Source organism: Plectropomus leopardus, chromosome 1 (genome assembly GCF_008729295.1).
Source record: "Plectropomus leopardus isolate mb chromosome 1, YSFRI_Pleo_2.0, whole genome shotgun sequence".
NCBI lineage: Eukaryota > Metazoa > Chordata > Actinopteri > Perciformes > Serranidae > Plectropomus > Plectropomus leopardus.
In genome coordinates this window covers 2,868,320-2,892,372 of record NC_056463.1, presented here as the reverse complement: position 1 = coordinate 2,892,372, position 24,053 = coordinate 2,868,320, and the positions used below count along the sequence as shown (strand labels likewise).

General features: G+C 37.0%; 1 protein-coding gene across 2 annotated transcripts; it reads left to right on the top strand.

Annotated features, from left to right (window-relative positions):
- The first annotated feature begins 13,898 nt into the window (after positions 1-13,898).
- zgc:153993 (uncharacterized protein LOC767645 homolog) lies at positions 13,899-22,560 on the top strand. Of its 2 annotated transcripts, none has more exons than XM_042486837.1 (6): positions 13,899-14,095; positions 16,698-16,746; positions 19,170-19,331; positions 20,422-20,554; positions 21,811-21,915; positions 22,032-22,560. In XM_042486837.1, the coding sequence occupies exons 1-6, from the start codon at positions 14,011-14,013 to the stop codon at positions 22,128-22,130; spliced, it is 633 nt and encodes a 210-aa protein (XP_042342771.1). In that variant the 5' UTR covers positions 13,899-14,010; the 3' UTR covers positions 22,131-22,560. The 2 variants fall into 2 exon arrangements, with proteins under 2 accessions (XP_042342771.1, XP_042342779.1); XM_042486845.1 differs by having other exon boundaries at positions 14,093-14,165.
- The last annotated feature ends 1,493 nt before the right edge of the window (positions 22,561-24,053 follow it).

Here is a 24,053-nt window from a genome sequence, read left to right as displayed (position 1 = left end):
GTGAATTCAAATGAGTGTAAATCTGTGTGAAGCAGATGTGCAGGACATGCTCTGCATAAATAGATAAAGGCACCATTTATCATGATCTTTTTTTTAAAGATTATTTTTTGGCATTTTAGCCTTTATTAGATAGGACAGAGGCAAAGAGCCTCGGGCAGGAGTCAAAACTGAGGCCGCTGCAGCGAGGACGCCGCCTTCATTTGTAGGGCACCTGCTTTATCCTCTCAGCCAACAACGACCCATCATGGTCTTTTTTTTGAGGTTCAAAAAGAACATTTGCATGAGGTTTCATAAATATGTATATGTTGTTCCCACTGCAGGATTAATGCAAAGTTTTGGTATAAATGCTTTTTAAATCAAACCGCCTCCTGATATAAAACAGGCGGATTTATGTGAACGAAGCCCAGAAATCTTTGGACTAAATGGAAGATTAATGAATACTAAAAGAAGTTTATGTCAGGGCTGATGAAACCGTATCTGTTAACCCTTTGAAAGCTGGAGAGATCACTTTTGTTGTGCTGCTTTCAGATGCCTTTAACAAGTATTTAACCTTTGAACCCTGAACAAATTCAATTTCTTTCAAAACATGGGAAAAAAGCAATGAGAAACTTGTTCCACAAATTGCCAGATAACTAGTAGATTTAGAAAAAAAAGGCTTGTGAAAAATAAAAATCACTAGGAAAATTTAATATATCTAATATTATATTTAGAATTGCCATAATAATAACATATTTAAAACAATATTACAGAAAAATATTTTAATTCTTGAGCACTTTTTTCATTTCCTTTCCTCATTTCCTTTTCTTTTCCCCCCACCTTTTTTCTTTTCTTTTTTTGTGCTAATTTTCAAGCAATTTTCTTTTTTATTAATCTCTTATTAATTAATGGGTAATGTTTTCTTAATGGTTCTTTTTTTTTTAACCAAGTTGTAGAAAGATATTAAGCCATGTTGCCCAGGTTTAAAAGTTAATTTAAAAAAGCTTTGAGGTTATAAAATTGAAATCTAATGACTCCTTGACATGACTCCTAAATTTAGCTGCTCCTAATCAATATAAGGGAAAGCCAAGTCATCAAGGATGTGTGAGTGTGTGTGTGTGTGTGTGTGTGTGTGTGTGTGTGTGTGTGTGTGTGTGTGAAGTCTTTAAAGAAGCAGCCTCACACTGAGAGTCAGCGTGAGCGGGGTGGGAGACAGAGAAGACCCCTAACCCTGCTCCTGATGATCTATAACTTTCATTTCCTGTTGTGACTCCAGAAAACAAACTGTCTTAAAGCTGCAATGTTGCAACTAAATGTGTCTGTGGTCCTGTGTGTTCATGCCCAAATCCCCTGTTTGCATCCAACTGGATTTTCTGGTGATGTTGCAACGCTGCAGGGCATTATATATAATTTCTACAGGTGTGGTGTGAGCGCTCAGCCGTGTGAACAAGAAAAGATCATTTAAGGGAACATCACCGATTACTGTTTGTTTGCTTGATGAGTATTTTCTTTTTTTTCAGCCTTTGTTTGATCTGTGCTTCAGGCTAGATATCACCTGACGTGGCAGGAACGCTGATAAACATTTTAACAGCCACGACAAAGAGTGGCGAAACTGTTAACATTACGCTTCATGTTATTTTGCTCCCTAAAATCTTCCAAAATGTACTTTTTTTTCCCACCTTCCATATACATTATGTGGTATTTCTCTTTTTAAGATCACATAAAAGTGTTACTGATTTGTATTTCATTGTGAGCTTTTTCATGCTTTTTATTAAAACATGTCACGTGAAATGGCACGCTCATACTGAAGAACCCACACAGAATTAACACCAAATCATTTTAGCACCTCTCTTTCTTTTCACCTGTTTTCACAGATGAAAAAAAGTAACTTATAAAAATTATCCTGATTTTTTTTCTTGTTCGCCTGGCAATATATTTCAAAAACATTGTGCTTAATGTGTGGTAAAGGTTCAGATACCTAAAACATCATGTTTTGGCTTAAAATACATGTTTTGGAAGCACAATTCCTGCTGGAAAAAGCAGCAATATCTCAGCTTTTCATGGCATCATCCGTGCCGAACAAACAGTGGCGGGTTGCTACAAAACACGTTTGGTGCCACTATCCCAGCTGGGACAGTCCTCTCTCCTCGAAATCATACTTATATAAAACTAAAATGTTTTAAGGAAAAAATAGTAATAGCCAAACGAATTATACTTTCTCATTCAACCCTCTGAAACCTGGATCATCGTCACTTTTCTTGAGTCGCATTCACACACTTTTCACACGTTTTTAAAACTGTGAACCGCAAGAAAATTGGTTTGATGTCTTTCAGAAATATGACGAAAAGGGCGATGAGCAACTAGACAAAAAAAAATAGTAATTGAAAATGATCATGTTTTTATAAGCTAAGAAAAAAAATCAAAATAATTATATTTATAGTTATTACAAATATTTTTAAAATTATTTTCCAGAATTATCATTATTAATTAATTTTTAACCTTTTTTTCAAGTAATTTTCTTGCTTTGTCTAGTTGTTTCTTTTTTTAAAATAAAAAATAAAATATTTTTTTTTGTTTTCAGTGAAAGTAGAAAATCATATTAATGTATAATATTTCTTTTATAGCCTGCTGATTTCGTGTGCGGAATATTAAAGCGGGCCCTGGGGGTTAAGAAGATTGTTTCCTTGCTTTTTGGGTCTTGGGTATTATCAGCCGCGTCAGTCCCTCAGTGCTCCAAAGTTTCTCCCATTCAGCCTCCTGCTTTCTGCTTCATCACCTCGTTCTCCTCACCTGAGCGCTTTTCTCCACCTGCACTTCACCCCCTCATCAGACCACTATGTATTTCATAATCCTGGTTTTCACAGCAGTTTTTCTTGCATCCTTGATTTGGTTTTGTGATCTTCACTGTTGTTTCCCTGCTTCAGCCTGAAAAAAAGTGATCTAGTTGAGTTCCTGTTGCCTGAATTATCCTGCATTTGGGTCCACCTGCTTCACACCACCTGGCCCCTTTAAAATATCCAAAATGAAAACAATAAATGCAGATGAATGGCTTCTGGTTTTTCTATATAGTTTGAGGTAGTTTAGTCTGCAATATGTCATGTTTTATAAGCCTACTGTCTGTTTTGTATGAAAGATCTTTGTAATGATGTTGTTTCACTTTAACAGAACCAAACAGTATTTATAGTTTTCAGATAAATATAGTGGAGTGAAAATATGCAATATTTTCCACTGAACTTCTGAACTACAGAGCTGTAGATGTATAAAGTGGCATAAAACTGAAATACTGAAGTGAAGTTAGTCAAAAGGCAAAAGTTTTTTATGCTCATTGTTATAAAACAACTGAAGAGCACAGCATCTCCCGGATACATAAAACAATACTAAGGAGATACTCGTAAATAAATTAAAAAATAAATAATAATTTAAAAAATCATGGTTCATAGTTGTGTTTTTATGTTAAGTAAAAGTAAGCTACATGTGCTTAAGAAACATGTTCAACTTACTATTTTATGTTCTTTCCATAAAAACAAATAAACTTGTATTTTCACAAACAAGAAGAAGAAAAAAAGCTCCGTCCATGTCTGTCCTGTACTTCTGCTCCAGTCGAGCAAAACACACATGAAACACACATGAAACACACGGCTCCGGTCTTCCGTATTTTTGACATTGATAACAAACTGCAGTGACTCTGCAAGAAGTGTGTGTGACAAACATTCGCTGTCATTAGTTTCCCCTTTGGCTGTCTGTGCATTATGCAGACTTAAACACAAATACTGATAGAGGAAAGACAGAATGGACTTAGTGCAGTTCTGCATTTTTCTGATGAATCTCAGTTCCTGTAACCTGATTTAATAATGTTATTGCATGCAAGTCAGTCCCAGAAACATGCATGTAATCAGGGACGTGTCTCGAATTTGAGGACATCAGGGCTCCTTTTTATGCACTCTGGCACCTTATTTATCCTGAAAAACCAAAAAAATAACAAAAAAATATAAGTAGTTGTTAGTAATTAGTACTGAGTAGAAAGATAATGTTTTACAGCTTCTATCATAATAACATGTTAAATGAAAGATGTAAAAATAGTTTGTATTTTTGTTATAAGTGGCAGAGTCAAACTAAGTACATTTGGTTTGGTATAAGTATGGAAAGATTATTAAATCAAGGGCTTTTTTAATGATTGTAAGGGACTGTTTGTTATTTATGAGAGGGAACGGTGTGGTGCAAAAGGGGGGAGGCATGTCGAATAATTCTTTAAGCACTGAGGAAGGACTTTTTAAAAAAATAAAAATTGCATTTTTTTTCTTAATTTCTTTTTCTATAAACATTTTTAGCGATTTTTTTCTTTTAAGATTTTCTGTGTTTTTTCTTTCTCTTTCAGGGCTTTTGTATTGAAAGGGACTTAAATCATCTTATTATTTATTTATTTAAAATGTTCTATTTATTTATAGCCAGGGCTATTTATTTATAAAACATTTGTGGCTGAAGGACACCCATGCTTAGTGACGCCACTACATGTAATAATGTAAATGACGTCTGTAAGTAAAATCATAGATGTTACATCACTTTTTATCACTCCCACTGATTTAAAGTCTTGTTTTATGACACATTTGTGTCTCTATCTTGCATTCATCTTCATCTCGAACTGAACTATGGACGTCCAGATGCCGGCTAACACTAATATTAGTCCTTGTTTCCATATTTAGCACCAGTGTGAACAGGACCCGGGTCAAGCAGCCCTCCTCACACCAGTGTCCCCAGCAAAAATAACTCCATTAACTGTTTCCCATGCACCATCCTCTCCGCTTCCTGTTGTCCCCCTACGCCTCCAAACACACACTCTCTAGCTCTCTCTCTCACACACATACACACACACTTCCTGTCATGACAAGGCTGAAATTAAAACAGGCTGTTGGGTTGAACCCCTCCGCAGCCGACAGTGAGATTAGGGGCATTTTCTCACAGTCTTAATAGACAGACAGCGGCGCTCTGGAGTGATGGGATACAACTCTGTGTGTGTTTTTTATCACATACAACAATAAAAATGACGACAGAGTTAATTAAAAGCCAACTCTTCTGCCTCCTTAAATCTAAAGCTAAAATAAATTCATGCTGACAAGTTGTAAAGAGCTTTCTCGGGGGTTTCTTGCGCTTTGAATAACTCCCTGAAGGCAAAAAGCAAATCAAACAGAGACTTGTTTAAGCATGTGTAAGTGTTTGTGTTTGTGGGGGTGTGAAGGGGGGCAATCAATCAGCAGTCAGGGTTCACAGGAGTCCTTGTCTGCAGTGGAAGCATGTCGGGGCCTGACGGCACTACGCACATGAATATAATACGGTGACCTATCAGTTAGCAGCAGGCGTCACTGGCTGACATTATGTTAAAATGTTCCAGGAAGCCTTGAGGCAAAATAGAAAAACAACAAAGAGAAAATACTGAAAATACAGTCACGAAATTACAGGTTTAAAGCTGCACTCGTTGATATTTTGATAACAATAATGAGTCAAATGATGTGTAATGTGAAATGTCATCCATACATTGTATAAAATACTCCTGTTTGAAGCCTTGAGTTCGGCATTTCCAGCCGAAGTCGTAAAATACTGCTCTTTACAGTGCTTTCGGTGTAAGATCCCGACACAATTAGCCACCTTTCGCGTTCAGATAATATGCCGCTGAACGATATCAGGTAATAACGCAGCCGAACAGAACTGCTGGTAAAGACATGATATAAGGAGCACGAAGGTCCTCACAGGGCAGGCAGGAGGTGTGTTGCATAGATTTAACAAACCTTGGACTTTCAGGTGGGAGTCTGGTGTTCGCTTCACATCTGAAAGTAATGTTTTCTTCTTCTACACCAGGTGCCTCCTTCCTTTAGTCCTAAGCGTCTGTGGTAGCATCTGCGTTTGTGGACATCCCGGCGCTGGTTGCTACCTGCTTTTGTTAACTAAATATAACTATGTGCAGTGTTATCCCAGCATGTGTTTTTGTTGTCGTCACGGTAGCGGCCTCCCAGAACGTCAGCTGCAGACACAGAAGGATACCTAGATACCTAAAATGTAGACTACCTCAAAGCAGCGATATGTGACGACTATAGAGACCAAAACCGTCTTTTTTGTACCAGGTTGTTAAAATGTTAACTTCATCTGTAAAGTTGGGCCTTTCAAAATGGCAGTTTACGGGGATTGCAGTCCTCATCAGCCTTGTTTTCAGTAGCAGGCAGCTGTGCAACACACTCGCCAGAATAAATATTGGCATTTTACGCTTCTGCAAGCCATGTAAATGTAATATTTGCACGTTGTTATGCTGTGGATATGTCGAAATTCTATTTTTGTTCATGTTTAAATAACACTTGTTAACATTTGGGTAGGTTTAGGTATGAATACCACTTTGTTACTGTTAGGAAAAGATAATTTGGGGTTAAAACACACGGCTTTGGTGGCACAATCTATGCTGGAAATACCGTGCTATCTTGCTAAAAAAACAACTGCTTTTTGTGCCAGTGTTTCAGCAGGAAATGCGGTGATGTCTTGGTGAAAAACAACCTATCTCCACTGGAAAAACAGTAATAGGTTGCTGCATAACATTCATGTTTGATGCTTAAAAAACTGCTGGAAGATGCAGCAATAACTTAACTAAAAAAACAAGCGTTTTTGTTGTTTGTTGGTCTTGAACAGTGGTCTGCAGCTTGGCAGCCATCATACCTTAGTTTCACATTGTCCACCACTCCTTCCTTCCTCAGATGAAAAACTCATCTCATATTCTACGACACTTTCGAAATGTTGATATGATAGATTTAAAATCTACAAAGTGAAGTATCCATAGTTTGCAGAAACATTTTCTTTGGACGACTGGGCTGCGAGTTAAAACGAGCTCTGATAAATCCACTGCACATTAGCCACGCGCTGATCACTGACTTGCTGGGCACCATAGTTGGATATGTTAGCAGCTAACACGGCAACGGTTCTTGTATAAAACATTAAACTTTTGTTGCAACGTGAGGATCCTGTGAGGACTGTGACATCACGGTCGCACTTTGCACATTATGTTTCAGACAAATACTCATGCCCGAGTAGGACATCAATAAAAACAATGGCGGACTACCAAGCTGTGTTTGTGCTGCTGACTCTGCTGAGGTTATTAACACTCCTCCAGCAAAGTGTAGATTTGTTGCACCATGACTGTGATCAGCTGTTGGTTTTTGTGCATGCGTTCGCCATCGTCTTCTTGTTTGTTTATATTCACCCTCTGTAGAGCAATGCCCTTATATGTGTGTGTTGTTCTTCGATGGTGTGTCACTACAAAGTCGCACCATCAACTACTGGCCTGGCATACAAACTACAGCGTCTTCGCTGGAGGATTGTTTTCACAATGATATCATATGAAAGCAGATCTTTTCAAACACTGCAAAGGAAAAACATTTTTTTGATTTCAGTAGGGCCATTCTTGTCTTACGGAAACCTAAGATCCAGATATTTCCCTGTAGGATTTGGTGATGACCAGACAAAGGAAAGTAATTGTTTGGGAACAACATGACAGTGACTCCAAATGAGTGCTTCATGTCGGCTGCATATGAGGGTTGTTGTTCACAGTTGATAATAGGTCCATTTTGTTAATATAATATCTTACACTGCCCCCAAGTGGCCAAAAAATTAAGTTTTTATATTGTTAGTAGCAACTGATAAAATAAGGAGAATTCACAAAAACCATTTCGCTATGACACAAGAGGCTTAATAGAGTTCCTCAAGGATCCTTATCACTGATTTCGGGTCACAAAGGGGCGGCTGAGGATCACTTGGTTATTAACATCACTTTAAGTTTCAGATTTTAGCCACGTGATGATTAGAGGACTACAAGTAATTCAGAAAGATGAAAACATCACAGGGAGACAGGAAACATCCTCACGGTTTAAACATGCTGTGCAACTTTTCGGTTGGTCTGCAGCTCAACATCTGCTTCACCAGAGTGGGCTCATCTTTCTGGATCCTCTCACAGGTCTCGCGTTACAGAGTTTGCCGTTGACAGGCTGTTTGAGCTCTCAACTTTGTTTTTAAAATTTAAAACTGACTTCGTCCTTCCAGAGAGTAGAAAAAGATATCCCAGAAGTAAGGTTAGAAAACATGTACTGTGCTCAACCTGTATGAGTTTACCTGACACTGAAGGCTCTGAAACAATGATGAATGTTATATACAATTTCTGCCAAGGGACGCCCACAAATCCTACACACTGGACTTTTAAAGGCCCAGAACTGAGCTGAATTATTCTAAGAGGCCTTTTCCTCCCTGAAACAAACTGGACCATCGATTTAAACCACTAAAATACTCAATAAACCAGTTTATTTCACGTTAAATAAGTCTTTGTTTTTTTGACTTTGACTTTCTGCTAACTCGGCCCCTCGGCTTTGAAACGACCTGCCTGAGACGATAAGGCTCTCAAAATCTGTGACTTATTTCAAATCACTTATTAAAACCCATTTTTATAGACTTGTCTTCATGTGATGTTGTCTTTTTTATTGTTTTTACTTTTTTAAAATTTCTGTTTTGTTTATTTCATTTCCTTTTATTTGGGGTTTGATTGCTTTTATTGCTCCTGTCATTTTTGGTCTATTTCTTTGTGTTATTTTATATTGACATTTTCCGTCCCACATCTTACATTATTTGTAAGATTTTAGTTTTCGTCCCACTTCGTATTCAATAGGACTGTTTGGCTTTTGCCATTTTTGTATCGCTGTCTGTGTATCCCATTTCTGCTTTGCTTTGTTTATCAAAGTACTTTGTAAATTCCGTTTTTTAAGGTGCTACATAAATAAAGTTATGATAAATTATTTAATTATTATTATTAACTATGGTGGCCGATGCAAAAACGCAGATGCCCCTCTTTAGAGCCAGTGTTTGGTTTGCCCACTCTGGGCTACTGTAGAAACATGTTGGTGCAACATGTCTGTAGTCACGGACCTGCTCCCTGTGTAGATTTTAAGGTAACAAAAACACTACACTTTTCATTTTTAGGTAATTATACACTGAAGAAAAAATACATATTATATTTAAATTTCCATTAAATTATACATGGAACTTTAACAAAAAATAAAATAATAAAAAAGTTAAAATAAAAAATAAAAATAAAATAATAAAAAAAATAAAATAAGAATATAAATTATTAAATTATTAAATGAAAAAAAATGAAATAAAATAAAATAAAATAGAATAAAATAAAAAAAATAAAACAAAAAAACAAAACAAAACAAAACAAAACAAAACAAAACAAAACAAAACAAAACAAAAAACAAAACAAAACAAAAAAACAGTGGTTTCCTAAAATGTTGAAGTACTCATTTTGAATTTAAGTATGCAAGAGGGAGAAAAACTAATCTAATTAATAATTAATTTTGCCACATTAGAATCACCATGACATTAGTTTCAATGCACAACTTCTAACTTTGTACTAAAGTCTCACATTTTACCCAGTAATGACTGATGTTTCACCTTTAGCTACCTGCCTCCCCCACCCACTATCTACAAAGAAGTGTGGGAGTTTGTTTTGGTATCAGTGTGTCAGTGGAAAACTACCAGTCTGTCAGGACCACACACTCCTCCATTCAGTCCATTCACTGGGACGTGCTGAGCAGGAACCTGACAGGCAGGTTTTAGTTGCGTGTCGCAGGTGATGGTGGAGGTGGAGGTGGGTGGGTGTGGTGGTGAGGGAGAAGGATCCTCACAATTACACAGCTCCACCTATAACTCACCTTCTGGCTATCCTTTCCGTCAAAACAAAAGGTTTGCAGTCTGCAGAGCACAAAGGTGGCAGCAGGACAGAGCTCTACATGTGGTTCGCTGTTGCCATCGTGTGGTGGCTTGTAGAGTAAATGTTTAAATAAAATCCACTAAATCAGACTTACTGTCATTTTGAAATACTGCAGTAATCAGTTGAATCATTTTCAGGTCATTTCTTTGTTTATTTTATCTTTTTATCTTATTTTTTTACTTTCCTGTTCATTTTTTTGTTTTTTGTTTTTTTTAATTAAAAAAAGCAAATCTGTTTTTTTTTTTCTGTTAAAATATAATTTCGTGTTAATTGCTGGGCTATTGATCCTTAAGTTGCCTTCCCACCATGTTTTTTTTTTTTTAACAAAATCAAGCCAAATTTACTCAAGTTTTAAAGTGTTAATTGTCTTCACCTCAGAACAATAACTGATTTTATTTTGTTGATAGGCTATAGTATATTATACAGCAACTCCACAAATCAATAAATGTCCAGCAGAAAGTGACGTAAGAAAACACCTTTATCTTTTGGGTGGAGTGGAGGGCAGAAAACTATATCCTTAATTCTCTTAATAACATCTGAAATGATGTCATAAAAAAGTATTTTTAGCACTCTCTAAAGGTCAGTTTCTTTGATTTTTAATTTAAAAAAAATTTTTTTTTTTTTTTGCTATTTTTTTGGCCATTTCTTGTTGCTCATCACCCTCACCATTTTTAACCACACTCTTCCTCCCCATTTTACTTGCCCTCCCTCGAAACCAGCATGTTGTGTCTAGCGTCACTCTTATCTGTGACTAGAATAAATCATTTATGGTGAATGGTGGGAGTCGTCAGAATATAAAACCACGTCTATAAACACTGACGCTGTTTTACAGTGATGAGTGGATTTCTCCTTCAGGGCCGAGACAGTTCAAACCAAGCAAGCACCCCGAAAATAAGCCTCCAAAACACCGAATCCCTCACAGAGGATGTGACTGCTGAGCTCCTCGTTATTCTTCTCTACTGCTGCTCATTCATCGAGCTGAACAATGTCTCGCACAGACTGCAGCAGCTCAATAGTTTCTTTAAATGGCCTGGATTAACTCGGCATTTTTTTTTCTCTAAAGCTGAGAAAAAGGCATCAATGTTCATTTTTCCAAAGCAGGGGAGAGCTAAGGACAACCCCACTGAGACCTCAGCTGAAAACTGCTGACTTTTCCCTTTGCTTCTTTTTTTTGGCTTCAGTTTTCTCAGTGTTGTGCTCATCCTCCAGCAGATTCAAATAAAAATGTTTTAAGCCTTTTTCCTGCTTTTCTTTTACATCGCACTTTGTTAAATGGGAAAGATTCCAGTGTCTGATTAACCCTTTAAAACTTTACATCAACACCAGAATCTGTTCAACCCTGTAATGCGATTTCTCGATGAAAGAAACCACGCATTTCATGATTTCAGAATCTGTTCAACGAAACCTTACAGTTATGTGTAAAGTTACAGTACAGTTTTTGTCTTGTTTCTTGTTTTGTTTTGTTTTTATTTTACTTCTGCTTTTTTGTTTATTTTCAGATCCTTTTTTTCTATTTTTTTGAGCAACAAGCATTGCCCAAAAATGATTAAGAAATTAATAAAATTAGCAAATATGAAGTAAAGTAGAAAACAAATAAACAAAATAAAAAATACAAGAAAATGACCCACAGAGGGTGCTAAAAAAAAAAATCTTTTTTTTCTTTTTCTCCCCCCATAACATCATTTTAAATATTAATTAAGAGAATATTAAAAATCATTTTCTTGATGTTTTTTAATCCCATTTTCTGATCATATCTAATAATACCCAGCTAATTTTCATATCATTTCCTTGTCACCTTATACTTATCCTCTTTTTTTTCAATTTGCAGGACATTTCTTGCCAAGTTGCTCATATTATTTTATGAAAGAAATCAAACCAACTTGTAGAGATTTTGAATGCTAGTAAAAGGCGTCTGAATGAAGCACAAGAAAACTGATGTCCAGTTGTTAAAGGTTTAAATAGTCCACTTATTCAGGGGTTGTAAGTTTACTGTATCAGTGAAAGGGAAAAATCTGGGAACTACCGCTGTAACTGGATCAGAAAGGATGACAGAACATACAGGTGAGGTGCATAGTTAACCCTTTGAAACCTGGAGCACCATCACACTACTAATCTCAGATGTCTTAAGTATTTTTAACCTTTGTACCCGAAGCAAAGTGGTGTGATTTCTTTCATAAATGTGGGAAAAAACAATGAGAAACTTTGTAAACGATGTTCCATAAATTGCAAAAAACTAGAAGATTTAGATTTTTTTAACCTAGGGAAAATGACAAGGGAAAGAAACTATTTTTATAATTATCATTAATTATATATTCAAAATTATGTTATAGAGTTATTTTAATTTTTAAGTGCTTTATTGTGGGTCATTTGACGTTTTTTTAACCTTTGTTTTTCTTTTATTTTTGTGCTAATTTTTAGGTAATTTTCTTGTACTTTATACCAGTTTCTTGCAAATATTCGGGTCATTTATTTTTGGTTGCTCATTGCTTTTCTGCCCCAGGTTTTTGAAAGAAATCAAGCCAATATGCTCAGGTTTCAAAGATTGAGATAAGATTTAGAAAAATTTTTTTAAAACGATTGGGAAAAGAAAAAAGCTATTGGAAAAAAAACTACATTTATAATGATCATAATTAAATGCTTACAATTTGTACAAAATGGTTATAATTTTTGAGTACTTTTTACAGTGTATTTATTTGAACTTTTTTATAATGCTAACTTTTTAAGTAATTCTTTTACTAATTTCTTCAAATATTTGGGTCATTTCCTCTGTTGTTGCTCATTGCTTTCATTTTGCTCAAGTTTCAAAAGGTTAACTGACAATCATCATTATAATTCTGCTCATGATCTACAAGTAATTGTGAATTTCTTTCAGTCTAGCCGCCAAATACTGTATTTGCTGACTGTAATGGAAGTTAATGACCTGAACAGAAAGAACTGTAAATGCCAGCTATGATGCTGGAAAGATTCAAATCATTAACTGTACGCTGCCCTCTGGACTTTACTGGGTTTTTTCACAATAAACTGTATTCAGTGTGTGAGTTTAGAATATGGTTGAAGGGTGTATACTGAAAGTGAAACAGACAAGTAAAAGAAGAAATAAAATGAGTCTGTGTGGGTGTGCCTTCACAAAGTGTGATGAAAATAGTGCAGACCATGGGTGTGTTGTCAAGCCTGTGGAGGATGTGGATAGCGCAAAACTTGAGTTTCAACACCAAAATGTAATGTGATAACTGCTAATGACACAAATCACTTGTGACTCTTTTACTATACTGCTCCCCCATTAATTTTGAGTGCTGTGGAGGTACACGGACCAAACATCCTAAACACAGAAAAATGAAAAGAAAATTAATTCACCACACACTGAGAGTTAAAACTTAAAAATGCCCAAATTTAGCAAAAAAAGTATAAAGGATAACCTAAAAGAAAGAAAGAATGTAAAAAAAAGAGCACAAAAGTGATCTAAAGTGCTTATATATGTATATGTGTTTGTGTTTTCCCTCGCAATCATCATTGCAATTGTGTTTTATCGACAATTCGAAACATATCACTTAAATTTTGCGCAAGTCTGTTATGGAAACCCAGCGACTGTTACAAATGTCTGACAAGGAATGAAGAGTGCTTCAAATTTTATTAAGCGGGCCATGCCCCCCTCAGCTCACCCTTGGGTTTCACCACTGATAACGATTTACAAATATTAAAACGCCACACTGAGAGTTGTCAAAACCCTTACAGCAGCTTTATTTAATCCTCAAAAAAAGATTTCTTTCCCATCGGAAATCGGTGATGATTATCACAGAAGATCCTTGACTTCCTCTGAAGACCCACGCGAGGCGCACAGGAATGCAGTGTTTTCACATTTCATTATATTCCCCTGTTGCCTTATGGACACACGGAACACTGACATCCGGTCTGTTTGAACAGTAATACTTCAGCCAGATTAGATAACAGCAGAGACAGTGCGGTTCAAATGTTGACCTTTTCCTTTATGTGTGTGTTATATTTTCTGTAAATGTGTGATTTCTCTCTCGTGCTTGATATCCACTGGGGGGCGGGGCGTGGCACCCGGTGGCCGCTGGCCGCTTCCGTGTCGCTTCCTTGTTCTTCCGTGGAGGTCGAAAACTTTTCTCTCGGGTCAGGAGTGGAGTTTTGTTTCTGGTTACGCTAGCGTTAAATGTTGGAACCGAACGTCTAATTCCTCGTTCGTTGCTCCGAGCTCGCTCCGAGCCGACAGAAAGTTAGAAGTTATGTCTGACAGCCGGGAGGAGGAGAGAGAAGAAGACCAGGAGCCTCAGGAGCCTCAGGAGCTGCAGGGCGCCGTGGGTGGGGAAGGTATGTGAAGCCATGTCAGGTGTGCAGACGAGCAAAGCGACCCCCCTTTTCCCACCAAAACAGAACGTTGGTAAACTTTTTTAAAAGTTTTGTTGGAACGTTCGAATCGAATTCAACGTTCCAAGTTACGACGCGTTCTCTCTGAAGTGCAGAGGGAACGCTGTCTGTGCCGAAGTTCGTTTCTCTATCGATGTGTCTCCCTCGCACCCCTGTCCCCGACCCAAACTAGGTGTCTTTTTGGTGCCTAATGTGACCGACCTCACTGTAACATGAACCATTTATCTGTGCCGCGGATAACCGTAACCCCGACCACCGTCCTCGCGGGAGGAAACCACAGTAATCGAAGAGGAAACCGACTTCGGCGGTGCTGTAGCAGAAGAGGAGTGTATGAACCGTGAGCAGTGTTAGCTGTGTTGTGTACCTGAAGTTTACCTACTTTAAAATACTTTTTCGTTTTTCACGTCTTCAGTTTTGTGCCCCCCCCCCCCCAAAAAAAAAAAAAAAAAGTATAAGCAAGGTGATGTCATTTATAGATGCTCCAATGCTGTTGATTTAACTCACCGCCATTTTTGTCAGATGCTTAAACTAGCTTTCGGACATATGCTGATTCAATGTGTGCATTATAAAGAACCTCAGAGGCCTTCTGTCTGCTGTGCTCGGTAATTAAAGAGCGGCCGGTGACAAACAGAGCCATAAAACGGGTCAGGTCCGTGTGAATCACAGTCTGCCAGGGCAGCGAGAGCTGCCCTTTAAAGTTTGGAGGAGACTGTATGTGAGGAACAGTTGTGACAAAACTTTTCTTTTTAATACTCAAAACAAAAATAACGTCATGAGGAGATGCGTGGCTGTCAAACAATGAAAACAGCTCAATTATAGGGTTAAAGACTGGGCTCGTGACCGCACAATGACGTAGCCAATGCTGAGAATAACAAGGTGACGTCACACTGAGACACACATGGAAGAGAAATTAAAATCTTGCATAAAATCTCTCCGGTTTAGGGATCGACAGATTATCGGCCTGGCCGATTATTGAGGCAGATATTTGGTATCTTGCTGATTGTTTGTATCAGTGTTTTATTGAATGATTCCTGATTGAATTAATTAATTAAAAAGTGCACAGACAGCGTCAGCATGGGAGGAACTTTTACGCTTTAAACCTTCAGGAACTATTTTCATTTATTAATTCTTTAAATTTTTACTTGATTTTATGAAAAAAGTTGCTGGGAACTTGCTGTATATGATGATGAAAGTTTCACTTTTGATTAAACATATGCTGAAGGCCTTTAAATAAAGTTTTCTGTCAATTTGTGTCTTTGCCAAATTCTAAATATCGACAGAAAGATTTATTTTTATTTTAAATGCATATTGCTTCCAAATATCTGTTATCAGCCTCATTAACTACCAATAATTGGTATCGGTCCTGAAAAAAAACAATTATCAGTCAGCCCCTGATTCAGTGAATTTTATAACCTCCAGATGTGCGAATGATGATAACTCTTGTTCTTTCTGTGGACCTGCTGATGAAACGCCGGTTTATTTATTCTTTCAGTGTAAATTAACATTGAATTTTTGGTATGCTTTATGTTTTCATGTTATCCATGTCACTTACATTTTAGTTATTTTCAAAAGATTGACTTTTTACATATACTTACATTAAAAATGGTTTGAGTTTCAGTAATATTAATAAAGCACCCGTTCAACCAAATAAACCCTTCAGTTTTCAGTCCTGTAGCCTTTTTTTAACCTTTTTTTTAACTAAATATAATAATGATAATAATAATAATTGTGTAATACCTTATACTGTCATATGTCATATGAAAATAGCATACTATTGCAACTTTAGGTGATACAATTGTGAATTTTAATTATGCTATTTCTGGGCAAATCTTTTTTTTTTTTTGTTGTTCATAAAAATGATTCCTTGAATGTAATAGCCTAAGAGTCTCCATCAAATTGGAACTGTATTACCAAATGTTACATTAAATTAGTTAAGTTAGGCTTTGAGGTATTTTGGTTATAACACATACTTTCACTCTTATCTGTTTTATATATTATCCTGGAATTTATTTCCCCCTTTTTATGTTAAGGCTTTATTTTATATAATTGGTATACATTGTTTTGTCAATATCAGTAAATGTTAGAAAATACACTAAAAACAATTATATTAAATTATGAACGGCAGACCCCTCTCAACCTGTAGGCTACACAGATTGATATGTAACCTTAATTTCTAAAGTTTGGATATCTTTAACAGGAAATTTTGCCTTTTTCATCTTATCTATGGCAGTGAAACTAATGCAAGGTAACAGAAAACTATTGCAAGGTAGCAAATGTGTATTAAGAGAAAATGCAAAACATATTGTGAAGGACTGCAATAAAAAAAGAAGTCTTACCACGGGAGCCTTCATCGCTGTAATAGTGAACAGTTGGTAAAATGTTGTTAAACTGTAGCCTAAATAATATTTTATCAAACTTTCAAAGATATCGTACAAAGGGAGACACCAAACATAAAGTTTGTTTGCTGTTTTAACAAGAAATTTCATTTTTTTTAATAGGAATACACATTGATTGTGGGTATTAATCAATCTTGTCATTTTTTCAGATGTCATTGATGATCCCATTCTGGAGCAGGGAGCAGTGGTCCTCAGAGGGTAAGTTTTTTTGGGGTGCTCCTCTGTTGTTAAGATGTCATCCAGTGACTTTTGTAACACGTTTTTCAAAGAAAAGGGCAAATATTTCACTTTAGTTTTTGGCTTCTTGTTTGACAATTGTAGATGGGGTAACAAGATGTTTTTTGTAAAATTTGGTTAGACTTTTAGGATAAAGGAATAGCTCAGACACTGTTTTCCATACATATATACTGTATATATACTCTCAACATTCATTCATTCATCCATTTTCCGTAACCGCTTGTCCTCGTAAGGGTCGCGGGGGGTATGCGGGGTACACCCTGCACAGTTCGCCAGACTATCACAGAGCTAACACACATAGACAGACAACCAGTCACACTCACATACACACCTACGGGCAATTTAGAGTCACCAATAAACCTGACCTGCATGTCTTTGGACTGCAGGAGGAAGCCGGAGACCCCAGAGAAACCCCACGCAGACACGGGGAGAACATGCAAACTCCGCATTTATTTAACAATAATTTAAACAGATCATATTAGACTTTAAAAAACCCTTCTCGCTCCCTCTGTGTCTTAACAAAAGGAGTTTTATGAAAGTAAGCATGCTTTTGTACATGCATTTTTTACACACTCTAACGCACACATGCTTACCCATACATGTACATACTAGGAGTCGACTGATGGTTTTTTAGGGTCGATACTGATTATTAGTAGTTAGTAGGGCTGTGCAATTAATCAAATTTTGATTTCAATTTCAATTTCTGCTCCCAACAAATACAAAAAAAGGTGTAAATGAGAAAAAACAATTATTTTTCCACATTTCGTCTGCAAGTCTACCCTTATTTTGTCTTGTGCTCTGAATGCCACACGCATGCACATTTTCGGCCCTCCTTCCCTCAGCCTGAGCTCAACACTTGCAGTCGATACAGCGAGGCGAGTTGTATCAGCGCGAGGAAAGATGACGGAAGAAGAGCAACAGTGTTTGATTAACAAATTAGGCAGAACAAATTCCATTGTGGGAACACTTTGGATGCGAGGCATCCGGCGTGGAGCAAAAGAGGATAAAATGTAGGATTCATGACACATGGTGATGTCTGCACCATGGGGCAACGCGTCAAATCTTTTTAATCATCTGAAGTTTAAACACAAAGTGACCAAATAATGAAAATACAAAAGGAGAAAAGGACAACCCCATCGACATCCACCTCAACGCAGTCATCAGTTCAGGAGACATTATACAAAGCAACTCAACAGTAATTAAATTAAGGAATTAAATGAAGCTCGATGGGAAAAATATTAAGGGAGATTAAAGTTCAACTGTTTAAGTTTTTTATGTTTAATAAATGCAACATGTTTATGAAGTCAATGAGTAATAGAGGTAAATAATTGTGACTTCATTACTGACCAAAATAATTGTGATTATTATGAGTCCGCTCCGCTCTCATTGTCCAGTGGTGTCTCTGCCGGTGTCTTCATATGTCCGCTCCGCTTTCATTCTCCGCCACTGTCGCCGCCAGTGTCTCCTAATGTCTGCTCCGTCCTCATTCTCCGCCGGTGTCTCCGAATGTCCACTCCGCTCTCATTGTCTGACAGGTGATTCCAATTTCTTCTAGGGCAGCAACATGTCTCGATCTGGTCCTGATACTATTATTGATTAGCACGCTGGCTAATCAATAACCGCTGAACACCGGTGCAAGCTCCCTCCTTCTGCTCCGTGTGTGTGTGACAGGGACATAATGAGAGGACATGATGAGAGGACAAGCTAGACGCGGTTTGAGTTCAGGTGTAGTGAGTTCTGTAGCTGCTGCTGCTTCCTGACATCGGGAATGTTCCTCTCTATAGATCCACTATAACTCAAGCTGAATATTATTTTCAGCATTATTTTTGTACAGTTCAAGTTGACATAGGATGATAAGAGGGAAAAAAAAACCCAAAATCTAAAAATGAATTTGATTTTGCTCTTGAAAATGACATAATTTTTTTTAAAACAATGAGATTTTCGAAGCTTTTTTCTGAAATGTAAGTTTTTTAATGAAAATTAATGAAAGTTTTCTCTCTCTCCCTCACACACATTGACATGGAAACTGTGCTTGTGTGGGTTCTGCGAAATACGACAGCCACAGTTGTGATATGGGCACTGAATTTATTGAATTTACTGATATTGACACCACAACCCTTTCAAGACACTTTCAAGTCAGCAGTGTGGGAACATTTTGGCTATCAACATCCTGTAGACTGGACCTCATAATTTATGTCACTTATGTTAAGTGGATTTAAATGTAATCTGCCTCGGTGTTCTGCACTGTTCTTCAAGAGATCTTGTGGTTGATTGAACAAAACTCAGAATTTTGAATAACAGGTGGGTATCTTTTGTGTTTTTAGTATGAAATCCCCAATTACATGGGTTCTGATTCCTTGGTAAAGCAGTTTTCCCTGTCGTAGGTATGTGACTGAACGTATAAACTCAGAGGAGCCTGATCGGCATGTTTCCCCCGAGCTTCTGGGAGGAAGGCCAAATGAACAACAGGATCCACATATCAAAGAGGTCGTGAAACAGCTGATCAAGATCGCAGATGACATCAACAGGAACGCTGAGCTCCAACGGTAAGCTGTGCATCAGGTGCAAACACACCTGTGGGACACTAAAAGTTATGAAACAGATTCTTTTAAAAACATATGCACAAAGTTTCAGGGAGACAAACGACTATATAATTTTGAATTTGAAGGCAAGAAAGTAGGAGTGCTTGCAGTCCAGATCTGTCTGCCACTGAACATGTGACGCATTATTACGCACTAGATACAACAACGGAGACCCCAACTCGTGAGCAACCAAAGTCTTAAATCCAGCAAGAATGGGAAAGCATTTAACTTTGCACATTTTCAATGATACAAACACTAACTGAGTGTTGTAAAAAAAAAAAAAGATGATGTAACACTGTGGTAAACATGCTCCTGTCCCAGATTATTTAGTGTGTTGCAGGCAGCAAATTCTGAATAACAGTTTATGAGTGTCAACATTAAATATCTTGTCTTTGTACTCTATTCCATTAACCCTTGGGGACTGTTTGGCACATTTTCTGTGCTTCATATTCCTTATTTTTGAAAATAAATTTGGCTGTTTTCATGCATATGGTATACATTTTGGTAAGACTTTGTATTTTTTTTTAGTATTGGGATTTCCAGCTCAGCTGCAACAATAAGTTTAAAATTTACTGTATAGTCATTTTTTTTTAACATTCATACTGTTAAGTGCAAAAAAATGTATATATACGTAATACGTGTGTGTGTGTGTGTGTGTGTATATATATATATATATATTTATATATGTGTGTTGTATGTGTACAGTCAGACAAAGGCAGGCAAGGCAGCTTTATTTGTATAGCACATTTCATACACAGGGCAATTGAAAGTGCTTTACAGAGTAATAAAATATAAAAACAGAATAAAAGATACAGATTTTCAATAAAAGAGAAAGAGATAAGATAAACAAGTTTAAATAAATTACTAAATTACTTTAAAAAAAAGTGTTATTCAGACCATTGCTGGGAGGAAAGTTTGAATTTTAATTGGATGCCTCTGCTGTATGGTGAAGCTGCTGTACCATAACGCCTCTACTGTTAACACTACAGATTTTACAACAAGTGAATTCAAATCCAAACATTATATAAAAAATCTGTCCATTTCTGTCTGTCAGACTGATCAACCAGGTCCCGAGCAACTGTGCTAGGGACATCTTCATGAAGGTGGCCAGGAGCATCTTTACTGACGGCATCAACTGGGGACGAGTGGTGGCTCTCTTCCATCTGGCCTACAGACTCATACACAAGGTAACACACTGAAACACACGTCACAGAGCAGCGCTTCTCAACAGACTGCTATTGCTGAAGATTTTAACTGTGCGATAGTGATACCCAGTGCTTTGCCGATTGTTGAGCATTGAGGTTCAACGGGCGATTGTCACTATAAGTGGAATTATTTATTTTTTATGTTAGCGTAGGGTTTATGCCATTGATATAATGATAATATCATGGCAAAATAATGCAAGTATGCCCTTACAAATAGCAATTACTTTAGATTATATATTGGAATTGAAATAATTTAAATATCAAAGAATATGCTAAATTATTGTGGTGATCTTATTCTCGTGAATGAGATTTTTCTCAAGCATTATGGTGCGGTATCGAGCAATGGTGGCATGGAATTTAAGTTTTTTGATTTCTGAAAGTAATATAATATTTTTTCACCAAAAGTTAAGATTTTATACTACTTTTACTACTTTTATACTTTATCTTCTCAACTTTTGAAGATATAGTGCATCTGGAAAAACAGTTGTTAGTGCTTGTGGAGCGGTTCTGTGTGCGCGTGGCAAAAAGTGACAGTTAACAGCAGTGCAACTTCATGCCTTTAGCAGAAAGTTGAAAATATTTAATTTTTTTATGCCCACCACAAAAACTGCCAGAAAAATGTGTAAGACAGGAGTGCCCGACAGGCTTGCTGTACTATAGGGAAACAATGGCTTTGTCTGCGAGGCTTTGCTTACTCGCGACACTTACCTGCAATCCTCTGCCTGCGCCCCTTTGCTTGTGACCTTTTGCTTGCCACCGTTTGCCTGCGACACTTTGCTTGCGACACTTGGCTTGCAATCCTTTGCTTGTTACCCTTTGCCTGCGACCCTTTGCTTTCGACCCTTTTCTTGCGACCCTTTGCTTGCGACTCTTTGCTTGTGACACTTTACCTGCAACCCTTTGCTTGCATACCTTTGCTTGCATACCTCTGCCTGTGACCCTTTGCTTGCATACCTTTGCTTGCATACCTCTGCCTGTGACCCTTTGCTTGTGACCTTTTGCTTGCGACACTTTGCCTGCGACCCTCTGCCTGCGACCCTTTGCTTGCGACATTCGCTTGCCACCCTCGCTTGCGACCCTCTGCTTGCGACCCTCTGCTTGCGACCCTTTGCCTTCAACGCTTCTTGGTGTGATCGACTCCTCAACATATGAACCAGCCACCTTGTTCTTCATCTTTACATTTTACAAAGAAATCTGCCATCAGTATCTGACAAGGTGTTTTGGTTTTTGTTTTGAAGGCATTGACCACTAACCATCTAGAGAACATCAGAACCATCATCAGCTGGGTTCTCCAGTTCATCAGAGACCAACTGTACCCTTGGCTCGTGCAGCAGGGAGGCTGGGTGAGTCATGCACTGTCCATAAAGATCTGACACAATTGTGCTATATTCATTGTGTCGACTTGTCAGTCGGGATGGGGATCGAAATCCGGTCTAACTGTGTTAATGTTTTTTTTTAGGAGGGTGTGATCAGTGGTGTTTCTCGATGGAGGTCCGTAGCCATTGTGGCATCAGTAGCATTGGTTGCAGCTATTGTTTACTACAGGAAGACACGCTGAGAGCATCAGACCTCATAACCAGGGCTACAGTCCCACCTCTTGGATTAATGCAACTTTTTAGTAAAAGACTTAACAGTTTCTGGATTCCTCAAGCTCCATCTTATTAATCAGTGGAGGTCAAGTACTGTACTTAGAGAGGGAAAACCTCTTCTCGTCTCAGGATTACAAGAACAAAGAAAGTGCATTTACTACCAGCAGCCCAACTGGGTTCTCCATCATCCTTCACCAGCATCTATATGGAAGTATAAGAGCTGCTGCGACACACCTCCTAGCAAACATGTTGGAGTTCTGGGCGTCCCAGCTAATGTAAAGATCCCATAGGTTTATATCATGACCATCAAGGTCCTAAGGAGCGTCTGTATTTTTGAAAACCCTTTGAAACCTGAAAAAATTAAAGCAATTTCTTTCAAAAACATGGCAAAAACGACATTGAGCAACTTGGTGAGAAATGTTCCACAAATTGCACAAAAAACAGACTAGATTAAGCAACGTTTTTTTTTTTTGTTTTTTTTTTTAAATAGGGAAAAATGTCAGTGGGAATAAAGCTAATGGAAAACTGTATTTATATTTATCATTATTACATATTTAAAATCATGTTAGCATTATTATGATTTCAAATCACGTTTTCCAAGTCTTTTTTGATTTTTTTTTCTATTTTTTGTTGTTTAGTTTATAGGGTTTATTTTTATTTTTGTTTTTACCAGATTTTCAGGTAATTTTTTGTATGTTTTACTAATTTCTTGCTAATTTCTTATTTTGTTGCTCAACGCCTTCTTCCCGTGTTTATGATAGAAATTAAGCCAATTTGCATAGGTTTCAAAAGGTTAAGATAAATGCCAGTGATGACACTAGACACAAAAAAAGAGAACATTCAAACTTTAATCTGCTATTTGTCAAAATGTTTTGTCATTCAGTTGCACAAGAAAAGGAGGCAGAGATATTTTTGTCTGTCTTCCTTTTCATTCATCTTCAATGTGAACCGTAACATTTTAGAGAACAATCAGAAAATGTAAATGTGGCTTAAAATTTATATGCTGTGTTTTCCAAAATACTAACATCATTTTAGCTCGAGTTACTCCTCATATTAAGATGTTTAACTCTTCGAAACCTGGAACGACTTCTTGTGCGGCGTTCAGACACCAAAAGTATGAAACCTTTGATCGATGAGCAAATTGGTTCTATTTCATTTGAAAACATCTGAAAGACAATTAAGTAGATTTAGAAGATTATTATAAAAAAAGTAGGGAAAAATATCCAGAAAACTATATTTGTAATTATTACAATTATATATTTATGTTTGTTTTGGTTTTTTACTTTCCTTTGTTTTGGTTTTTTTTTTTTTGATCATTTTAAGAATTTTTTGGGGTAACTTTTTACAGGTTTTTTTTGCTATTTTTTTTAGATAATTTCTTCTTAAATTGTTTGTTTTCTTAACATGCTTTTAATTTAAAAAAAATCAAGCTAATTTGCTCAGGTTTCAAAGGTTAGCTGTGTCTACATTTGGAAACATGCAGTATGTAGCTCGTTGTAAAAGCTGCTTTTACTTAAAATATTGCAGAAGATTCCAGTTATTATTTTCCAGCCTGGTTGCTCGGTGCAGTATTTCAACTTTATCTTCACAAACTTCTCCGATGGATTTTTATAATGAACAGATGCTGGTAGATTTTTAAACCTGTAAAACCTCTGTGATTGTAAGACAAAAAAAGCTATGTCCTTACTGTTTCTGGGTTGGTAAAGATCTTAATTTAGATTCTTAACACATGAAAAGGACCAGACTTTGATTACAAGAAACCTTTCTTTATAGTTCTGTAATTTATAGAGAAATAAGTAGTTATTTAAACTAACGCTTTGTGCTTATTGAGGTATATAAAGGTCAGATGATTTAATGGATTATTTCTGTGGGGACAGTCAGCGGTTTACAGC